Consider the following 24,139-nt stretch of genomic DNA (forward strand, 5'->3'; position numbering starts at 1 on the left):
TAGCAATACTGACAAGAGTCCTGGATAAATATACCAGCTGACACTTGTCCTAAATTATTTTTGTGTTACTCAATCTACAAAATTTAATAGGAGAGTCCTGAAAAAGCCAATTAGGAATATTTCCTGGAAGGAAGCTCCAGAAATGCTGTAAAACGTGACATTTTCTTAAGTAATACACTAGCTTAAGAAACACACCAGCACTCTCATTTGCTTCGCACCATTTGGGTGGATTATTTTATATTAAGCAGACATAGAATCTGTTTCATTTTGGGCATATAACCACACCAAATAATGTTACATAAGCAGATTTAAATTCTTTTGGATACCTACTACAGAACAAATGAAAAATTCAGGTATTCAGTATTAGATCTTTCGGCCTTTCTGTTGCATAGTTAGCAATAAATAACTTTATTACTGCTGCCAGTGCCCCCTGATCTGTGGTATCTGTCACCAATCTCTAACGGTGCTTATGCCTTAATATGGTTTGGTAAGTAAAATGAAACCACAATCTAAATAGCTGTAGACAATCTAATAAAAACAATGGGAAAACATTATTGCCTTAAAAACAATTTGTTCTTTAATGTGGATTAATCTCTAACCTCAAGAAACACTAAAATAATTTAGAAGTCCTTAAAAGATATGCAGATACTACTGTTGTTCATTCTGTTAATTGATGTGCCAACTTAATTCCTATCCTTTCCTATTTTCTACTGTAAAATAAAAATCTATCTTTTATAAAGGAGTAATCATTTAATGACTATATTTAAAGCAGGGTTTAATATTTTACAAGTGTTAAATATTTTCCAAATTGGTTAGGAAAAGCTTAATCAAATTTTAAGGAAGCAATGAACTCCTAATTCTATCCAATATTTGTTTTTAATCCAAGGAATCGAGTTCTCTATCCTGGGGAGATGTAATGTTGGTGGGTGAGGTTTTTTTGTCTTTGTTTTCCTGTTTTCTGTGGGTTTTTTTAGGTATTGAGACCTGTGAAGTTACTTTAGATCTTAAAATACTGTTAATGCTGAAAATACATATCAACTTTTGACAATTAAGTTCTGGGTCCTAAATAAGTCTGTAAAGACATAACTTCATATCCTGTATAGCATAGATTTCTTGGTGGTGAAAGTCAATCAGGTGTACTGGTAGACAAGTAAATTAGGGTGGCAAAAGCAAGGACAAGGGTCAGACTTGAAGAAAAAGGCACAGCCTTGCCCCCATAGGTGAGCCCCCTCATGTGTGGCTCTCCTTTGAACATTTCCACTGTGTAAATCCATCAGAAAATGTTAGCTTATATTCTTACCAAACTATAGCTTAACTGGAATAGAAGTGCATAAAATAGAGATGAAGTACATTTTCAAAGACTGAACGGAAACACTAGGGGGAGCCCAATCCCTCTTATGACTACCACCCCAGTAAACTAGCTCTGGGAATGTAGCTCTATGCTTCCTTAGATGACATCAACACCAAGATATATTGCTGAACGAAAAAACCAAGATACAGAATAGTATAAATAGAATAAATATGTATTTATAGAACACTCACACATATACACATATGTTTCTATGCATAGAAGACCACTGGTAGGAAACCCCAGAAACTGGTGAGAATGGCTGCTTCCAGGAAAGGAGTATCAGACGACTGGGTGACAGGGCCACAAATGAGATTTACTTTTTTCACTTGGTGACCCTTTCATAGGCTTTGAATTATGTATCGTGCACATATTATTTTAAAAAGTTAAATTATTAAAAATGGAAAATAAAGGAAAAACATTCTGCATTTCAAGGTAGCTATATATTAAATATGTACTTAAATATTTCTCTTGAAGAGGAACGAAAAACAAGATAATCAAAGTTCTTTCCCTTTACTGGGTTATAAGAACCAATGGCTCATGTGAGCACCTTAATGCTTTTCTCTGACTGATATTACTTTGCTAAACAATATTTCAGATTTTTGGTATTCAGAGCACATGCACTCCCAAATTTCAACTAAATCCAGAAACTAAATCCTTCTTCTTTGATTTTATTTTACTCCTAAAGAGTGAATTCTAAAGAGTGGATAAGTAACTGTATCTGTGAGTAAAGATTCTCTTTAAATTCCCCATCAATACCCTTTAATTTAGTAGCTCTGTCTCTATAACTGCCTCTAGACCCTACTATTTAGAAAAGAACTGTCTCAGGAGGTCTGTTTGACCTCAAAAAAGATCAACTTGTTTCACATTTCTTAACAAGGATGGAGAAGCCTTTTTATGTCAACTGCAACTTGATCTAAATTTTAAAATTAAGGGAGAAACAGATACAAAAATAAAACAACAGATCCAGAAACATATACATTCTCTAAAGAGAGTTTCACAGAGAGATAGGGAGAAACAGAGACTCACAAACTAATATCCCTATCCTATGATCTTTAAGAATAAATTGAGTTTTAACATTAATAGGGATTATGCCTTAGCCCTGTAATACAAGTTCTACATGACAATATCAGGTGAAAGTAAGCTGTGTTGTAATATTCATTTTTTAAAAACTTAAGAAAACCTGAGATGATTATAAGACACTGAATTAGAAATTAAATCCCGTAGTATTTGGCATAGGGATAGTTATCCTGTTCTTTAGAGCAGGGTTTCTCAACAGGTTCCTATTGCCATTTGGGGCCAGATTAGTCTCTGTTGTGGAGGGCTATTCTGTGCATCTGTACACTGTTCAGCAGCATCCCTGGACCCTACTCACCACATGCCAGGAGCATCCCCTTAGTTGGGACAATCAAAAATGTTTCCAGACTTTGACAAATGTTCCCTGGGGGACAAACCTGCTTTAGAAAGAAGAAAGCAGAACTACAGAAATCTTCCCTTTGAGCATTTTTGTTGCTTTTGGCTTGGGAAAAGCCTGCGTTGTGCTCTGAAATTAAACCAGTTTTGCAAAGTGCAAGAGAATGTGTAATATATAAGTATTATCACACCCTTGGGCATAGCTTAAATGGCATCAGAGATGTTGAGAAACGATTATTAAATAACCAAATGTGTTGATTTTTCAATGGTCACACCACAACTTATGGTAGAAACTCAAATCAATGATATTAAAAAGCAAATCACCACCTTAAACTAATTTGTATTTCTGTATATTTTCTTCTAGATTTATCTTTATTTGACAGACGATACCAATACCTTTAAGAAGAGGAAGACTCAGGTTAGTGGTAGCTCTGAGTCACAGACCTGGAACACTTAGGTCACAATGTGAGCAAAAATAAAATTCATTAAAATAGCACGTTATACAAAGCAATTAAGGTTTGGATGTCCTGGTCTTATGGTGAGAATTCGGAAGAGCTGATGGGACCGCGTAGAGTCTATCTGATGGCCGTATGCAAGTGGTGCCCTTTGATGATTAGAGAGTCCTTATTACTGAGTCTTGATTCCAGGGTGAGTGCCTTCTAGACAAATTTAATTAGCACAGGTTACTTACTTCCAGTGAATGCTATCCATCGAGCATATTTTGTGGCTTCTCTTCGCCAGTGGGAAGCCACCAGCAAACCACATGTGACAGTCAATGAAATGATTCCCATGATGATAAAAAACAGTGTGGTGACCCACTCTGGGGGAAGCCGAGGTGGGATGCATGTCCGGTCTCGTCCATGGATTGTTTGACACTGTCGCACAAGGCCCACAGTGAGTGCTCCTGGAGAGATGCAAAACGTGGGAGTATTTTAGTGGGTTTGGCACACCCAGGGAATTGTCCCTACCAAAACCCCTTTAGTCCTTTTCTCTCTGAGTGGGTCATTCAAGCACTGAATTCCACTGACTCCTATTCTTCAGCATCCTGCAGTAGTCCACTATGTAGTAATACTTTGTTTAAGGTACAAAGTGAACTTAAAAAAAAAACAAAAAACAACCTCACAAGTCATAGAAGGCAATTCATTCAGTCATTTATTAAATACTTTTCTCGGTACTTGTGTCTGGCACTGTTCTAGGCTCCAGGAAAATAACAGTGAACAAGAGATGAGGTTCCCGCTCTTGCTGAGATTACCATACTAGCAAAAAGAATTGGAACTTTTCTATTCCCAGATCCAAGACTCAAATGTATATGATTTTATTTTGGCTGAGGAGAAACACATGTTTTAAAAATTTGAAGGCAAACTTGAAATATGTCTAAGTGTAATACATAAATAAAATTAAATAATGGATTAAATACTGGAACTAATATTATTTTATTAAACTTAAAAGGTCTAAGAAAATTTCAATATAAGTACTTTTCCACTAAATTCAAGAAAATGCTGGAAAAACTAGTAGGTTCACCCCATTTGGTAAGTCAACAATTTTTGTACAATGTACAAGTACTCACAGTGCCAAATCATTACTAGTATGCTTCAGCAGAAAAGCATAAAGGCATCGGTGCTAATTTTTAAAGTGCCCCCTCTTCCATTTAAATAAATGAAAGTGGTTTTTGTAAAACATCAACTGCTATTTTTAAACAAACATGTTCTCATGTCAAACCCAGGGAACCTCTCTAGCAAATTTGGGGTGAATTAATTTACAGAAACCTAGATAAGGAAGATGAAAGAATTATTATTTTATCCTTTTCCCCAGTAAGAAGAACAACTAAAATGTCACTTTTGAGTAAAAGTTGCTTGCTTCCCCCTTTAAGGGCAACTGCAAATGGGAAAACAGCTGCCAAAAATACAAGAAATTTCTGGAGCCACTGAAAACAACAGATTTCTGCATCTTTTATTGGTCTTATTTTCTCATTATGAACAACTACAACAAAAAGACATTAACCTCAAAATCATAGCACCTGCCATGAACAAGTGCCTTTTTTGAGGACAGTAAGTAAAATTCCCAGAGGCATTTTGGGAAGCTGCCCTTGGTGGGAGAAGACAGACCAGGGCTGAACCTGTACATACAGATGTATATGTGGGTAGGTGGGGCTGTTGGAGGGAGGGGTTTTTCCTGCAACATGCCTTTGCCATTCGTACATTTGTAGAAATAAGCAATGTATTCAAAGAAAATGAAGAGAAAAATCAGTTCTGCTCTCAGAATTGAGTTGTGGTCTTTTTTCCTCTAATGCTAACTCTGACTATAACTTTTCAAAAGAGTGGAAGACGATAACGCAAACAAGTTGTACCTTTTTCTCTCAAATAATCTAATAATTAGGCCCTTCTTGTGATCTCCGCATAGGTGCAAACAGCATTATAATTACAGGATCGTCACCACAAGATGGAGGCAGATGAGGAGCGGGAGAGGGATAGAAAGTGAGCAAACTGTCACAGTAAGTAATGCCACCCTATCCCTCCTCCGAGCTGCTGTTTGGAGTGGAGTGATTCCACAGGCCAGAGAAGTAAATCAGTTCAAAGTTTTTGACAGTTACTAACATTTTTAGTATCATGGTGATTGCTTGAAACCAGAAAAGGGACGACAATAGGGGTGAGTAGGTACCAGGGAGTTGCATAATTGTTCTTAAAATGAAACATTAAAAAGTTTCCTTGAAAAGAAAACTTGAGGGAGAGGGCGTGTCTTATTATGATAAGGCATTTTATGGTAATTTTGGAAATAAAGAAGGCATTCACAGCAGTGCTCAAGCTCTTCTAACAGGAAACCACTCCTGATCACTCAGCAAAAATCTTCTAACAAATTACCCTCTGTAGTCACTATCTCATTTATAAAAGCTATCAGTACAGTGAGAATAGACAACAGGCAATGAAAGACCCTCTGGCAAAATTCAATATTATGGATTCTGATTATAGTAACAATTCTCTTCACAAATTTAAAATACAAAGAAACTTTCATTGGTAACTCTATAAATAGCTAGTGGACTGAGATTTACTTTTTTTTTTTAATAAATTTATTTATTTATTTTTGGCTGTGTTGGGTCTTCGTTGCTGCACACAGGCTTTCTCTAGTTGCGGAGAGCCGGGGCTACTCTTTGTTGCGGTGTGCGGGCTTCTCATTGCGGTGGCTCCTCTTGTTGTGGAGCACGGGCTCTAGGAGCGTGGGCTCAGTAGTTGTGGCTCGCGGGCTCTAGAGCACAGGCTCAGTAGTTGTGGCGCATGGGCTTAGTTGCTCCGTGGCATGTGGGATCTTCCAGGACCAGGGCTCGAACCCGTGTCCCCTGCACTGGCAGGCGGATTCTTAACTACTGCGCCACCAGGGGAGTCCTGAGATTTACATTTGAGAATTATTTTTTGCTGGCAAATATTTGAAGTTGTAGGTTCAATAAACCATAACTAAAACATTTCCCTTTCAAAATATTTTGAGTATCCTTATGTTGCCTCGTTTACTTTCCATTTATGGACATGGCAAGGAGGGCTCAAATTTAACTTCCTGTGCCTATAGGTTGTAAAGCTTTCTGAGTAGGATTGCTTTTTCCTCCTCTCCTGGCTGGCACAGCACACCAAGTGAATACAAAGAGAACAAGTAAGAAAATGAAAATTATACCTATACTTTCTACAAATCAATGGAAATAACCTGACAGATGTTCCGCTGTAAAAGAAGAGTTATGCGTCTGTATTTACGAAAGTCCTTATCACCACAAATCAAGACCAAATATTCAACAGCTACATTCTGGAAGAAAAGAAGGCTAATGCTAACTAACAAGAAGGTGTACTGTATATAAGCAAGTCAATTCATAAATATTTTATTGAGTGTCTCTTATGTGCTCACATTTTTGTAGTGGTCTGAGATTACAAAACTAATACTGTCACACTTTCAGTGAAAATAGAGTTTTCTTAAATTATGCAAAGGCTAGTGCAAACAGTGGTTGGTCAACATTGTCACTAAAATTCATTTTCTTAAGATTCTACGGCAATATAATTTATATCACAGTTACATATTTTCCATAAGCTGTCTGGGTGTAGGGATCTGCAAGGGTAACTGTGCTGCTACCATTGAATCTTGTACATTCAGGTAACTGTTAGTACCCAAACTTTCACCAGGTCTTTAAATTTCATCTTTTACCTCAAAGAATTATCTCCTGCCTGTAGATTCAAATCCATCGCTCACATTGAGTAGCCAAGATCTTTTACATCCTCCAAATTCTCTGAACACATTTAGACTGTATCACATAATCGTGCACTTGATTTTAAGGTAACTTCTTTTAACCCCAAACAGAAAATGAGCTTTTCAAGAGGGAACTGAACCTTCTGTTTCATTGGAAACCCTTAGAATGGCCTGCAGCAGTGGGCACAAAACAGGAATTAATAAACATTTGGTGAACTTAATAAATTAAAAACAAGCTAAATTTAAAAATCATGCTGCATTAACTAGGTTCTCCTATGGAACTGTCTCAGTTTGATTTGTTGAAGCACACTAAATTAAGCATAAATTCAGCCATTCACTAATTTTTGTTTTATCCAACAGGTCTTTTGCCTCCTGAAGGGGCCTGTAATTCCATTTTCCAAATAGCCAATCCATCTTTACCCTGCAGCTGTTTCCTAGGTAACCAGTCTAGCCAAATAAAAACTTGCACACAATAGGAAAAAGGAAAACCAACTAGGAACTATAGCATCCCACATGCCTCTTAGTATCTCACCTGTGTTATCAAAACACAGAAAAGGAAGTCATAACGAATCTTACCCTGTTAAGTGGGGAATCTTAACTAAAGAGGCTTTTGACACCCATCATCTATAGATCCAGACACTGCTGAAATGATTTAACACAGTCTGAGCATGTCTATTGCCACAATGAGGATGATTACAAGGCATGTCATCACTACATGTAAAAGCTGTGTCACAGAAAATTTGAAACACAGTAATTGTACATCAGAAAAGCACATATTCCCACCAAACTGTCAGAGCAAATCATATGCAGTAACTGCTCGCTAAACTGACTACGGAGAGGGTTTTCCAAGATAGGGCTGAATTTGAACAAAATTGTGAAGTTAACATTTGCTATTGCCCCCTCCCATCTCTCCCTTGAGTTTTCTTCCTACTCATGTTCTCTTCCTCTCAGGGGGCCCTCTTCGTTAGCTGTAGGTATTGTGAACTGGCCCACCCAATCCCTACAACTGATGTGGATTTCTTACTCTACTTTCTCCCTGGGGATATAAGAATCTAATCTTGGCAAGCTATCCTACTGGTAACACAAACCAAACACGTTACCACAAAAGTCTTAGTGACTGATAAAGGCTTAACATATTGCCCTTTCCAAGAGCACCTGTAGTTAAGTAAGGGACAATATTCCAACTTAACTGAAATTATAGAGTTTCATGTTTCAGTGACAGGTTGGCTGAGGAAATTTAGGAGAACCTGGAGGCAGGTGAGAAGGGGCCTGGTAGGGGGCCCCAATGTAGGCAGTGACACATACCTTCCGGTGTAAGTCATACCCTGGCAGCTCATACTTTAAATGAGTAGAAGCACAAGCACAGAAAATAATAGTCTATAGGTAACTTTAAAACTTCACATATTTAATTTTTTTCCTCCGGAAGCACTGCTCGTGATGACTATTTTTTATCAGCTGTGATTTCTGGGTTCTACCTTAAGATGCGGGTGCTTATAAATAGTGAACTGGCCAAAAAGAGTCAACGCGTAAAACAAGGAAACTTAATGGACCATACATAGGCAATGTCTGAAAACCCGAGTAACATAATAGGTTTATTAGGCCAGTCACTAGTGTCCACTATAGTAACAGTGTCCATTCCTGTTACTTTCACCTGTTCTTATACCTCCCTGGCACTTCCTGGCACTGGCCCCTATTTTCTCCCCATCCATCACTTTCCTATTGTCTTCACTTCTTTCCTTATCCAGCCTAGAGTCCTTGATCCATCATATTACCACCTAACTTCTATCCTTTCACTGCACCCACCTGGCAAAAACCATAACCCTGATTCAACATAGGTTTTGCCCCTCCTGCACTTACCTCCAGTATGCTGAATGCTGATGAAGAAAATCACATCTCAGAGCAGAGGTGTTCCACTATAAATTCCTAAGTTTCTATCTCATGACTATCACCACTACCCAGAAACTAATTAGATTTTCCTAATTCAGCGCTTCCCCATTCTCTACTGTGACCATTCCAAGTCTGCTGCACTCTCCCTCAATATGAGAGCCATTCACCACCCCTATCACTTAAGTAGGTGCCTGTGTCTGTTACCTTTCAGAAAAGATAGAGGCCATCAGACAGCAACCCCTCAACTGTCCACCATCAAAACTTATGAATTTATCTGCACACACTTGTTCTTTCATCCTATTGATCTTTCTCCCTTTGTTTTGGATCCCATTCCCTCTCACTTTCTTTGGGAGCTTGCCCAACTTATTATTTTCTTTCTCTTCTGGATTGCAAAATTGTTTGAATAAGCTTAAGTCTTCCCTATTTTTTTTCAACTGTTTATTTTTTATTTTATTTTAATTTTTGGCCGCACCGCGCAGCACGTGGGATCCTAGCTCCCTGACCAGGGATAGAACCTGTGCCCCCTGCATTAGATGTGCGGAGTCTTAACCACTGGATTGACAGGGAAGTCCCCAAAGTCTCCCTTATCATAAAACAAAACTATCACGTCAAGCCATCCTCTGGTGTCGACATGTTTGTGTTTCTGTCCGCTCCGCCTAGTATCCTTTGTCCCCTACCCTGTCGAGAGTCCCTGTCCCCACTTCCCAGAGTCTTGTTCACTCTTTAATCTACTGCAGCTTGGCTTTTACCCCAACCGCCCCACTGACACAGCTCTTGCCAGGCTCGCTCATTCCATACTGCTGACTCTAATGGGCATTTCTAAGTCCTTTCCTTAACATTTTAGCAGCATCTGATACAGCTTCTTCAAACACATTTCCTTTAGTTTTGGTGACTCCATGTTCTATTTATTTTCCTCATGCCTCTTTAGTTTTTCTTTCTCTGTCTTTTTTCACAGACACCTTTTTCTCTGCCATGCATTAAAATTTGGCATTCTTTAGGGGTCTTTGTTGGATCTGGTTTTCCTTCTACACACTCTCTCTCCTCTAAGTCCAAATGTCCTACAAAGGTCTGGATGATATTGCTTTTTTTTCTTTTTTGACATTTGATGCTCAAATTCTTAAATTAACTCTTAAATCATCTCTAACACACACACACACACCCCAGGTCTTCGTATATGCTGTTCCCTCTGCCTAAACTACTCTTCCAAACTTCTTCTCCTGGTTTCTACCTATGATTCAAAACTCCAGTCACAGCTTAGAAGTCACTTCTGGGAAGTCTTCCTCGACAAGCTTACGTTCCCATTCTGGGCTGACTGCTCCTCTATGCTTCCATGGCCCCGTTCAAAGTATCATAACTGTCTCTCTATTGAACTAGAGGGGGTCGTGGGAAATCCCAAATTTGTAGCCAGTAGGTCAGAAGTGCCCCGCCCCCCCGAACTTGTGGCAGTGTCTGAATTAGAGGCAATCTTGTGGAGGACAGAGCCCTTAATTTGTGGGATCTGTGCTAACTCTAGGTGGCTAGTGTCAGAATTGAAGTGTATAACAGTGTACTCAGTTGGAGTTAGAATACATACATTTATACAAAAACTTGTACATGAATGTTCATAGCATTATTCATAATAGCAAGAAAAGGGGAAACAACCCAAATGGCCATCAAGCGATAAACAAAATCCATACAATAGAATATTATTCAGAAAAAATTTTAAAGTACTGATACAAGCTGCAATATGGATGAACCCTATGTTAAGTGAAAAAAGCCAGACACAAAAGGCTACATATTGTATTATTCCATTTATATGAAATATACAGAATAGGTAAATCCACAGAGGCAGAGACATTAGTGGATGCCAGGGGATGCGGGAGGAGGAATTAGGAAGTTTGGGGTTTCTTTTTCCTGGGGTGATGCAAATACTCTGGAATTAGATATTGGCGATGGCCACATACCACTGTGAATATACTAAAAATCACTGAACTGTACAGTTTAAAATGGTGGGTTTTATCTCAAACGAAACCCAACAGCTTAGATTTACCAACTTAATTTCAACAGTGTATCAAAATTTTTGCCCCAATATCCCTCTATTCCCTCCCTTTCTTTTGTAAAATTACATCTTTATACATTATAAGCCCATCAACACACTTTTATAATTACTGCTTTATTTTAAAGAGAAAAGAATTATTAGCAAAAAGATATTTATACTGACTTTTTAAACATCTTTATTGGAGTATAATTGCTTTACAGTGGTGTGTTATTTTCTGCTGTATAACAAAGTGAATCAGCTATACATATACATACATCCCCATATCTCCTCCCTCTTGCGTCTCCCTCCCACCCTCCCTATCCTACCCCTCTAGGTAGACACAAAGCACCGAGCTGATCTCCCTGTGCTATGTGGCTGCTTCCCACTAGCCATCTATTTTACTTTTGGTAGTGTATATATGTCCATGCCACTCTCTCACTTCGTCCCAGCTTACCCTTCCCCCTCCCCGTGTCCTTAAGTCCATTCTCTATGTCTGCGTCTTTACTCCTGTCCTGCCCCTAGGTTCTTCAGAACCTTTTTTTTTTTTTAGATTCCATATATATGTGTTAACATACAGTATTTGTTTTTCTCTTTCTGACTCACTTCACTCTGTATGACAGTCTCTAGGTCCAGCTATCTCACTGCAAATAACTCAATTTCCTTTCTTTTTATGGCTGAGTAATATTCCATTGTATATATGTGCCACATCTTCTTTATGCATTCATCTGTCAGTGGACACTTAGGTTGCTTCCATGTCCTGCCTATTGTAAATGGAGCTTCAATGAACATTGTGGTACATGGCTCTTTTTGAATTATGGTTTTCTCAGGGTATATGCCCAGTAGTGGTATGGTACTTATGGTAGTTCTATTTTTAGTTTTTTGAGGAACCTCCATACTGTTCTCCATAGTGGCCGTATCAATTTACATTCCCACCAACAGTGCAAGAGGGTTCCCTTTTCTCCACACCCTCTCCAGGATTTATTGTTTATAGATTTTTTGATGATGGCCATTCTGACCGGTGTGAGGTGATACCTCATTGTAGTCTTTTTTTTTCTTTTTTTTTTTGCGGTACGTGGGCCTCTCACTGTTGTGGCCTCTCCCATTGTGGAGCACAGGCTCCAGACGCACAGGCTCAGCGGCCATAGCTCATGGGCCCAGCCACTCCACGGCATGTGGGATCTTCCCGGACCGGGGCACGAACCTGTGTCCCCTGCATCAGCAGGCGGACTCTCAACCACTGCACCACCAGGGAAGCCCCCTCATTGTAGTTTCGATTTGCATTTCTCTAATGATTAGTGATGTTGAGCATCCTTTCATGTGTTTGCTGACAATCTGTATATCGTTTTTGGAGAAATGTCTATTTAGGTCTTCTGGCCATTTTTGGATTGGGTTTTTTGATACTGAGCTGCATGAGCTGCTTGTATATTTTGGAGATTAATCCTTTGTCACTTGCTTCATTTGCAAATATTTTCTCGCATTCTGAGGGTTGTCTTTTCATCGTTTATGGTTTCCTTTGCTGTGCGAAAGCTTTTAAGTTTCATTAGGCCCATTTGTTTTTGTTTTTATTTCCATTTCTCTAGGAGGTGGGTCAAAAAGGATCTTTGATTTATGTCATAGTGTTCTGCCTACGTTTTCCTCTGAGAGTTTTATAGTACGTTTTCCTCTAAGAGTTTTATAGTGTCTGACCTTACATTTTGGTCTTTAACCCATTTTGAGTTCATTTTTGTGTATGGTGTTAGGGAGCGTTCTAATTTCATTCTTTTACATGTAGCTGTCCAGTTTTCCCAGCACCACTTATTGAAGAGGCTGTCTTTTCTCCATTGTATATTCTTACCTCCTTTATCAAAGATAAGGTGACCATATGTGCAGGGGTTTATCTCTGGGCTTTCTATCCTGTTCCATTGATCTATATTTCTGTTTTTGTGCCAGTACCATACTGTCTTGATTACTTGCTTTGTAGTATAGCCTGAGGTCAGGGAGCCTGATTCCTCCAGCTCTGTTTTTCTTTCTCAGGATTGCTTTGGCTATTTGGGGTCTTTTGTGTTTCCATACAAATTGTGAAATTTTTTGTTCTAGTTCTGTGAAAAATGCCAGTGGTAGTTTGATAGGGATTGCATTAAATCTGTAGATTGCTTTGGGTAGTAGAGTCATTTTCACAATGTTGATTCTTCCAATCCAAGAACATGGTATATCTTTCCATCTGTTTGTATCATCTTTAATTTCCTTCATCAGTGTCCTATAGTTTTCTGCATACAGGTCTTTTATCTCCTTAGGTAGGTTTATTCCTAGGTATTTTATTCTTTTTGTTGCCATGGTAAATGGGAGTGTTTCCTTAATTTCTCTTTCAGGTTTTTCATCATTAGTGTATAGGAATGCAAGAGATTTCTGTGCATTACTTTTGTATCCTGCTACTTTACCAAATTCATTGATTAGCTCTAGTAGTTTTCTGGTAGCATCTTTAGGATTCTCTATGTATAGTATCATGTCATCTGCAAACAGTGACACTTTTATGTCTTGTTTTCTGATTTGGATTCCTTTTATTTCTTTTTCTTCTCTGACTGCTGTGGCTAAAACGTCCAAAACTATGTTGAATAAGAGTGGTGAGAGTGGGCAACCTTGTCTTGCTCCTGATCTTAGTGGAAATGATTTCAGTTTTTTCACCATAGAGAACGATATTGGCTGTGGGTTTGTCATATATGGCCTTTCTTATGTTGAGGTAAGTTCCCTCTACGCCTACTTTCTGGAAGGTTTTTATCATAAATGGGTGTTGAATTTTGTTGAAAGTTTTCTCTGAATCTATTGAGATTATCATATGGGTTTTCTCCTTCAGTTTGTTAATGTGGTTTATCACATTGACTGATTTGCATATACTGAAGAATCCTCGCATTCCTGGGATAAACCCCACTTGATCATGGTGTATGATCTTTTTAATGCGCTGTTGGATTCTGTTTGCTAGTATTTTGTTGAGGATTTTTGCATCTATGTTCATCAGTGATATTGGCCTGTAGTTTTCTCTTTCTGTGGCATCTTTGTCTGGTTTTGGTATCAGGGTGATGGTGGCCTCATAGAATGAGTTTGGGAGTGTTCCTCCCTCTGCTATATTTTGGAAGAGTTTGAGAAGGATTGGTGTTAGCTCTTCTCTAAATGTTTGATAGAATTTGCCTGTGAAGCCATCTGGTCCTGGGCTTTTGTTTGTTGGAAGATTTTTAATCACAGTTTCAATTTCAGTGCTTGTGATTGGTCTGTTTATATTTTCTATTTCTTCCCAGTTCAGTCTTGGAAGGTTGTGCTTTTCTAAGAATTTGTCCATTTCTTCCAGGTTGTCCATTTTATTGGCATATAGTTGCATGTAATAATCTCTCATGATCCTTTGTATTTCTGCAGTGTCATTTGTTACTTCTCCTTTTTCATTTATAATTCTATTGATTTGAGTCTTCTCCCATTTTTCTTGATAAGTCTGGCTAATGGTTTGTCAATTTTGTTTATCTTCTCAAAGAACCAGCTTTTAGTTTTATTGATCTTTGCTATTGTTTCCTTCATTTCTTTTTCATTTATTTCTGATCTGATCTTTATGATTTCTTTCCTTCTGCTAACTTTGGGGGTTTTTTGTTCTTCTTTCTCTAATTGCTTTAGGTGCAAGGTTAGGTTGTTTATTTGAGATGTTTCTTGTTTCTTGAGGTAGGACTGTATTGCTATAAACTTCCCTCTTAGAACTGCTTTTGCTGCGTCCCATAGGTTTTGGGTCATCATGTTTTCATTGTCATTTGTTTCTAGGTATTTTTTTATTTCCTCTTTGAATTCTTCAGTGATCTCATGGTTATTTAGTAGTGTATTGTTTAGCCTCCATGTGTTTGTATTTTTTACACATTTTTTTCCTGTAATTGATATCTAGTCTCATAGCATTTTCGTTGGAAAAGATACTTGATACAATTTCAATTTTCTTAAATTTACCAAGGCTTGATTTGTGACCCAAGATATGATCTATCCTGGAGAATGTTTCATTAGCACTTGAGAAGAAAGTGTAATCTGTTTTTGGATGGAATGTCCTATAAATATCAACTAAGTCCATCTTGTTTAATGTATCATTTAAAGTTTGTGTTTCCTTATTTATTTTCATTTTGGATGATCTACATACTGACTTTTATATCCACCTTTGTAGTTACCTTTATTGTGCCCTATTTCTTTGTGTGGTTTCAAAACACTGCCTAGTGCCCTTTTCTTTCAGTTTGAAGACTCCTTTCAGTATTTCTTATAGGACAGGTCTGTTAGTGATGGATTTTCTCAGTTTTTGTTTATCTTAGAATATCTTGATTTCTCCTTTGTTTCTAAGGGATAGTTTTGCAGAATTTTTAGTTGACAGTCTGTTTCTTGCAGCATTTTGAATATGCCATCCCACTGCTCTCTGGTCTCTTGGTTTCTGATGAGAAGTCAATTGTTAATGGTATTGAGGACCCCTTGTACATGAGGATTCACTTTTTTCCTGCTGTTTTCAAGATTCTCTTTATGTCTTTGGCTTTTGACTGTTTGACTATGACGTGTCTAGGTGTGAACTACTTTGAGTCTATTCTACTTGGAATTTGTTGAGATTCTTCAATGTGCAGATTAAAGCTTTTCATTAAACCTGGAGAGACTTTGGCTATTATTTATTCACATATTCTTTATATCCCTTCTCTCTTCCCCTTCTGAGACTCCCATTATGCGTAGGCTGGAATACAGTATTCCCCTCTTATCCACAGTTTTGCTTTATGCAGTTTGTACCTGCAGTCAACCGCAGTCCAAAAATATTAAATGGAACATTCCAGAAGTAAACAATTCACTAGTTTTAAATTGCAAGCTGTTTTGAGTAGCATGATGAAATCTTGTACCATCTGGCTCCAGCCCACCTGGGACGTGAATCATTCCATTGTCCAGTGCATCCACACTGTATGGGCTACCTACCACCTGTTAATCACTTATTGGTCATCTAAGTTATCCAATGGACTGTTGCAGCATTGCAGTGCTTGTGTTCAAGGAACCCTTACTTTACTTAATAATGGCCCCAAAGTACAAGACTAGTGATGCTGGCAGTTAGGATATGCCAAAGCAAAACCATAAAGTGCTTCTTTTATGTGAAAGGTGAGAGTTCTCAACTTAATAAGAAAAAAAATTTGTATGCTCAGATTGCTAAGATCTACAGTAAAAATGAATCTTCTTTCTGTGAAATTGTGAAGATGGAAAAAGAAATTCATGCCAGTTTTGCTGTTGTACCTCAAACTGCAAAAGTTACGGCCACAGTGTGTGATAAGTGCTTAGCTAAGGTGGAAAAGGCATTAAATCTGTGGGTGGAAGACATGCTGATTGATGGCAATGTGTTAAGCCAGAAAGCACTGAGCCTATAAGAAAACTTCAGCAAAGGATCCCCTGAAACAAGTGATACCAAGCCATTTACTGCAAGTAAAGTATGATTACACGGCTTCAGGAATAGGTTTGGACGAAAAATATAGAAACTATTAAAGAAACTGTATCTGCCAGTGAAGAAGCTGCTGCCACATTTCTGGCAGAGTTGAAGCTAAAGAGAGAGATCACATTCACATAACTTTTATTCAGTATATTGTTATAATTGTTTTCTTTATTTTAGCTATTGTTTTTAAGCTCTTACTGTGCCTAATTTGTAAATTAAACTTTATCACAGGTATGTATGTATAGGAAAAAACATAGTATATAGGGTTGGGTCCTATCTGCAGTTTTAGGCATCCACTGGGGGTCTTGGAACATATCCCCTTGCGGGGGGGGGCGGGTAAGGCAGGCACAACTGCATTTCGCTTATTGAAGTAAAAGAGCTCCTTAAATATTAAAGAAATTAGCTACTTGTCTGTGATTTGAGCTACTGATATTTTATCCCAGATATTTTGAGAACTCCTGCTCTAGAGATAGGTTTACCTTCAATACTTGCTTCTAGTCATAGAGATGATCAGACCTAAAGAGTAACATCCAATTACATTTGGCAAGAAAGGTGTTTCTTAAACAATGGAATTATTTTTTTTGGAGTTTAATATTTTAAATCACCAAGTAAATTTTCTGGTGCTAGAGATATAATGAATTATGCTCTTTAAAGATCACAAGGCAGAATGTTGATAGAGGAACACAAGCAGAACCCAAGTCAATTCACTTCACTTACTGTAGCTTAAGAGGGGTTTTCCTTTTAACTTCCAAAATTAAACTGTTTGAAAATACTTCCACAGAGTGCTTTCTTTCCAAGGTAAACTCTCTAGCCACAAAATAGATGCATCAATCAATAAAACAGAATCAAATACACCTCAACAGGCCAAATATATATATGATGGCATTAGAAATCAATGGAAATAATGGATTATTTAGTAAACTGTTTTGGATAATTGGTTTACCATTTAGAAAAGAATTAAGATAGATTCCTACTTAATACCATGCATCAAAATAAGATGGCAGAAATATAAAAATGAAAATCATAAAATAAAAAGGAAAATAGTCTAGTTGTGTGGTCTTAGGAATGGGGAAGACCTTTCACCTATATATACAGTCAGATTCTATAAAGAAAAAGACCATGACTGTAATTTAAAAGTAAACAATAACCATCGTGCAATACACATGAAGGGGTAATATTCTTTATATATAGTGAGTCCTTTCAAATCAATGTGAAGTCAAACACTAAAATTGAAAAATGGACAAAGGATATGAAGATGGCACACAGGATATCAAAAGGATATATATTTTTTAAAGTTCATGCTTTCCAGTAATCAAAGGAATGCAGACCAAAACAACAAACGTTTAAAAATATCCGTATCTTCCAATCTAATACATATAGGAATTTAGAATACGGTAAAGGTGGCATTTCAAAACATCCGGGAAAAAATGTGCTAGTCAATGAATAGCACTGGGGCAATTGCCTATAGTTGGGGGAAAAAATAAAAGCTAATTATTTAAAATTATGGATAAAAATAAAATGCTATATACAGCTAAATGTAAAACAAAACAAAACAGAAAATGATAAACTTGAAAGGACTTTCGAAAGAAAAGGAAAAAAAAGACACAAAACCCTAAACCCATGAAGAAAAAAAAGAAATTAAAACTTTAAACTTCTTTACGACAAAAGAAACCATAAACAATATTGAAAAATAAATTTGAAAACCAGTGTGAGGCTGGGAGAAAGTATTACAACTATATAACAGTTTAATATCTGGAATATATGAATAGGTATTAGAAATCAATGAGGAAAAATTAAAAACTTCAAGTATACAAACAGAAGAGTGGCCAGTAAGATGAAAAGATGTTCAGGGAATCCCCTGGCGGTCCAGTGGTTGGAACTCTGTGCTTTCACTGCCAGGGGCCTGGGTTTGATCCCTGGTCAGGGAACTAAGATCCCACGTGCTGTGGGACGCAGCCAAAAAAAAAAGTTCAACTTCACAATAAAGAAATAGAAATTAAGACAAAATACCATGTTTTGGTCATTAAGTTGGCAAAAACTAAGATTTATATTAGCCAGTACCAGAAGAGGTATAGAGAAATGAATACTATTTTACACACTGTTGGGATGGTGGGAAGAAAACTGGTACAGTCTTTTGGGAGAGCAATTTGAAATAATAATAATAGCAACAATATCAGTTAATGCTTATGTAGTACATGTCCCAGGTACTATTCTAATTGCTTAAGATAAATTACCTCATTTCACCTCTTTACAATGCTATGAGGTAGGTACTATTATTTCTCCAGTTTATAGATGAAAAAACTGAGCCATAGAGATGTTGAGTAAATCATACACAAAGATGTTGAACCTAGGAAGTTTGGCTCTAGACTCTGCTATTATCCACTATGCTATATTATCCTGCAGTGGCAGCCTTGGAAATACACTGCTCAGATCTCCCCTGAAGACACCTCAGAGTTTAACTCCAAAGTGCAATTAGCCTACAGCTGTTTGTGCCTTTAAGATTCACCTAATTTTTCAAGATGGAGCCACTTTTTCCTTAGACAGCCTCCGGTCAATAACTGAGCATGAAGGAGTTCTAGGGCCTAGCCATTTCTTTCCAACACAGTACTACTCCTCTAAGAAGTAATCTTTACTTCAGAGTATCCTGCTGAGTTGGCTGAGACTCTGATAGATCTGTATCATGATCTGACCACTTTCCCTCTCCTTCAGCTTCTGCCCCTTGTCATTCACAGGCACTAACCCTTGAATATTATTTGCAGCTCTAACTCCATCTCAGTGTCAGCTTCCCAGAGGATCCAACTGATTCAACTGCCTTCCTAACAAAATTTTAAGTGCATATACCCTTCTATCCAGCAATTTCGTTTTTACATATGTAATCCAGAGAAAACCCTGCACATATGGATAAAGAAACAGGTACAATGATATTCACTGCAGAACTGATGAGGATGATTATAATTTTTGTGACTTTCTGTTTGAATAAAAAATTAAAAAAAAAAGATGTTCACTGCAGTATTACTTATAATAATGAAAAAAACTAAACACAGATCAATAGAGGAATGGTTAATTAAATTGTGGTACATACACACCACAGAATACTGAAAAGAATGAGATAATTCTGTGCATACTGATATGAAAAGATTTAAGACATCATGAGAAAAAAATAAACCAGAGAACAGTATGTATCATGAGATCCACTTATTTAAAAATATTTATTTCTGTAAGTACACATATATGTAGATGCATAGGAAACTGAGTAACCACTGTTACTTCTGGAAAGGAAAGATGGAGCTGGGGGTAGGAAAGTTAGAGATGGGCAAGAAAACCCTATATTTTCCCTTTTTTTTTTTGGCTGCACCTCACGGTTTGTGGGATCTTAGTTCCTGGACCACGGATTGAACCTAGGCCCCGCAGTGAAAGTGCCGAGTCCCAACTACTGGACCATGAGGGAATTCCCCCATTTTTCACTTCAAAATTTAGAATGCATTCATATACAGTTGATCCTCATTATTTACAGATTCCATACTTGCAAATACGTCCACTCATTAAAATTTATTTGTGGGCTTCCCTGGTGGCGCAGTGGTTGGGAGTCCGCCTGCCGATGCAGGGGACGCGGCTTCATGTCCCGGTCCGGGAGGATCCCACGTTCCGCGGAGCGGCTGGGCCCGTGGGCCATATCCGCTGGGCCTGCGCATCCGGAGCCTGTGCTCCGCGACAGGAGAGGCCGCAGCAGTGAGAGGCCCGCGTACCACAAAAAAAAAAAAAAAAATTTTATTTGTAACCCTGAAATCGATAGTTGTGGCACTTTAGTGGTCATCCAAAGACACAGCACATGTGCGGTATGGCAAAAAACAGTCAGCTGACACACACACTTTCATTTGAAGTCAAACCAGGTGATGCTCTGCCTTGTTTCAGCTCTCATACAGAAAACAAGGGTTCTTTCCACGGTCTCTTTATACTGTCTTTTTTACATTTTTGTGCTTTTTCTTGGTGATTTTGCTGTTTAAAATGGGCCCCAAGTGTAATGCTGAAGTGCTGCCTAGTGTTCCTAAGCGCAGGAAGGCTGTGACGTGCCTTTCAGAGAAAATATATGTATTAGATATGCTTCATTCAGACATGAGTTATGGTGCTGTTGGCACGATGTTATTATATATTATTAGTAGTATATAATATATAATATTATATATTAATATATAGTTGATTCATTGAGTCCTTAAGGTGTCTTTAAACAGAAACTCACAAAACTAGGTTACGTATTGCCTAGTTGATGAAATGTGACCATAGGCTCGCAACAACCTAACCCCTGGGGACAATAATCCACTATTTACTAATCCAGTGTTCACAGTGATTTTATAGAACATAACTACCACATGAGAATCAAGTGTGTTATTAAAGTTAAAAAAAAAAAAGCACAAGAGCTATGTTAACCAGAGTCCTTTAAAAATAGAGCAATAAAGTCATCAATAGGGGTCAAGTGTCCTTTTAGCTCTCCTGTGCACTCAAATTCCACACCCCTGAGCTGCCTGCTTTTTACACGGTGATGATACAGCTGTTTGGACTTTTATTAACTCAAATTTTTCTTCACAAGGCCCCACAAAAGAATTAAAGAAATCAGAAAAAATTACTATTGACACCCTGGGTTCATCCGAAGAGACTTAAGATCTTACTACATAAATGACCCCTTGGTCAGCTTGGACCTAAACTAATATGATAGCCACTAGCCACATGTGGCTATTAAGAACTTGAAATATATGTATCATAAAATTTTTTTAAAAACACTAATTAAAGTCCTTTTAAATTTAAGAAATGCAACGAGCAGACAAATTTTTATTTTCAGGATCCAATAACCACTAATTTTTATCAGTTTCCAATTATTTTACTACCCACCAATGCCCACAGCCAACATTAGAGAATTCAATACATTTTATTTACAAAGATCATGGAGATCTATTCCAAATACTGCTCTTCTGGGAATTCCCTGGTGGTCCAGTGGTTAGGACTCAGCACTTTCACTGCCGTGGCCAGGGTTCAATCCCTGGTCGGGGAACTAAAAATCCCGCAAGCTGCGCAGCGCGGCCGAAAAAAACAAAACAAAACGAACACTGCTCTTCTTATGCCTTTCCCACTCTGGCAAAGTGTCACGAGAAAACATGTTGCATTCTTCTCAAATACCCAAACTTCACACTATGAATTAAATACAGACGTTAGAATCTTGACTGTGCATAAGAGATTATAGCGAAGACCTGATTCTTTCTTTTCACTTAGTTATATTATTGCTATTACACATAAGGTCATCAGATGATGCAGAATAACTTGCTAAGCTGTTTGAAAAGTTACCCTTATTTAACATGAGGGCCAGTGAAAGGCAGCACGGAACACTGCACAGTAAGCTGGAGAGCAAGTCTGTCTGGGGCTCTGTCGCTTACTAGCTCTGTAGCTTTGGGCAAGTTATTTATCCTCTCACTTTCTTCATCTGTAAAATGAGGATGATAAATAGTACCTACCTTATAGGGTTACTGAAGATTAAATGAGTTTAATCTTGCAAAAAGCTTAGAACAATACCTGGCACACAGAAGGGCTTAATAAATTAGTTACTATTACTAATATTAAGAAGGTGTTTCAACAATACAAACAAAACACTTCTGGCTACCTAACTTGGGGAAGAGGTAACTAAACAATCATGGGTTGCATTCTTTACAACTATTTTCTATACTATTTTCAGACAACTGATATTTCAGAATTTATCAGACCTACCTCAACTGATCATATATTTGAGGCAATCTAGGCATCTTAGCTTGTTTCCTTATTTGTAAATAGAGATCTTCTATTATCTATTATACAGATTGTTGAAAGTATTTAGTAAGATAAGTATAGTATAAACAGTATAGTGCCTAGGTGTTCCTCCCCACTTAGTTCCAACTGATTCCTATTTATCCAAATCTACAGAAAGCTACAGAAAGCAGGTTGGTTTCCTTTGCCCTGAGCCAGGGCCCTACATTCACTTGGTAATTTCTGGTGCTCAGGTGAAAACATACACCTTCCACAGAGCTGGCCTTAGAAACACCAATCTGTAAAATGACAGCAAGCATCATACGAATTGTAATCAAAGTCCATAAAAACTTGAAGAGTATGGAGAAAGTGAATGTAATTATGTTTTAGCAAATCACAGGAACTACCTTTTGAGTTGAAAGTCAGGTAAATTTTAAATACTTATAAAGTAAAATACCCTGTATATGTAGTTCATTATTCCATGAAGTATGAGACAGGGTAAAATCGTCAAGAAAGGTGTAAGTAAATCTACAGATGACAGAGTCATGATGAATTACCAAGAGAAGAAACATGTTTTTAGGACTATTCCTTACTTTGAAAACTGTCAGGTAACTGCTGACTGGGTCCGCCAGTCATGCCACCTAACTTAACAGAAGCCTAATGCTGCTCAGCAGGGCTTAAGTTCCTCCTTGGTGACTCTGTTGCATCTCCCACAGCAGCTGTTTTGGACCTTTCCACTCTCCTCAAATTCTCTCTTGCCTGCCCAGAGTAGATAACCTTTCTTCCCACTTAAAGGAAAACTCAAGGTCATGTAAATGAAGCAAACTTATTTGTCTATCTCTCCACCTGAAAACATCTTTGAAGCTCAGTGTACAATCTCAGAATTTCTCTGTACCACCTCTTCCGGTTTTTTGGTTTTTGAGAGCTTAATAGTAACTTTCACAGTGATTCTTTTTTTTTTTAATTGACGTATAGTTGATGTATTTCCTGTTTCTTTTAAAGGAGATGAACTCCTTCTCCTTCCCAAAGCTTAACCCTTAACTAATTCCCTTCCTACCCTTTCTTTTGACTTCAATTACTCCCTGGGCCAGTGTTGGTCAGAGTGTGGTCTTAGTATTTAAACATATCAGAATCTCTTAAATGGGTATGTGTGCCTGTGTGTGTCTTGGGGGGGGTGGGGTGGGCGTGGGAGTTACTTGTTTTAAAATGCTGATATCTGGTACCCAGACCTATTGAATCGGGTTCCCCTTATACGGTGCCAACAACTTGCATTTTAAACAAAACCTCTTTTTTTTTTTTTTTGGCTGCATGGCATGTGGGATCTTGGTTCCCCGACCAGGGATTGAACCCACACCCCCTGCAGTGGAAGCACAGTCTTAACCACTGGACCACCAGGGAAGTCCAGGCAAAAGCTTCTTGTTATTCTTGTGCACACTAAAATTTGACAACTGTCTTAGACTATCGATCTTTCTTCTGTCTACAAGATGTTTATGTCTTTATATAAAAAACAAAACGAAGCAAACTATACTTCCTTTAAATGATTATCTCAGATTGCCACACTGCCTGTCTTCCTTTAGCTCTGTGGGGGAAATTTATCTCATTATCCACTCATTCCTCACACCCTTTGTAATACGATTTTCACTTCATTGCTCTATGTAGGTTGCTCTTCCCAAGGTCATTCTTGTCTTCTCCAGTCCTCATTTTCTTCAGCTTTTCCGAAGCGTGCAACATGGGTAGCTCCTTCTTCCTGGATCTGTCTTTGTTATCTTGAAACCATACTCCTGCTGTTCTCCCATCTCTGGGGCTGCCTCTTCTGTTTGGTTGGTTCTTTCCCCTTAAATGCTGTAAATCCCAAGGCTCTTAATTCTTTACAGAATTTTAGCCTCATCTTCTACCTGCTTGGATGTCCTATTGTTACTTCAATCACACAATGCATATAAGATGGAACCTTCTGATTTCCCATTTTCCTTCCTTCATTCAAATATTTACTGCCCATCGCTATATGCTAGGCACTGTTCTAAGTACTGGACATAAAAAGTTGTAAAAGGAG

The 24,139-nt window shown here is 38.0% G+C and overlaps 1 protein-coding gene across 2 annotated transcripts in view; it reads right to left on the reverse strand.

The window, feature by feature from the left end:
* MOSMO (modulator of smoothened) overlaps nucleotides 1–24,139 on the reverse strand; it is a 67,581-nt gene that overhangs the window by 13,284 nt on the left and 30,158 nt on the right. Inside the window, exon 2 of one of the 2 annotated variants that reach the window (XM_022588582.2) lies at nucleotides 3,453–3,665. In XM_022588582.2, the coding sequence (XP_022444290.1) occupies nucleotides 3,453–3,665 (213 nt within the window). The other variant, XM_089896063.1, reaches the window with a different exon arrangement.

Source organism: Delphinapterus leucas, chromosome 15 (assembly GCF_059928025.1).
Source record: "Delphinapterus leucas isolate spDelLeu-1000000601 "Yukka" chromosome 15, BTC_Dleu_Yukka2, whole genome shotgun sequence".
NCBI classification, from domain to species: domain Eukaryota; kingdom Metazoa; phylum Chordata; class Mammalia; order Artiodactyla; family Monodontidae; genus Delphinapterus; species Delphinapterus leucas.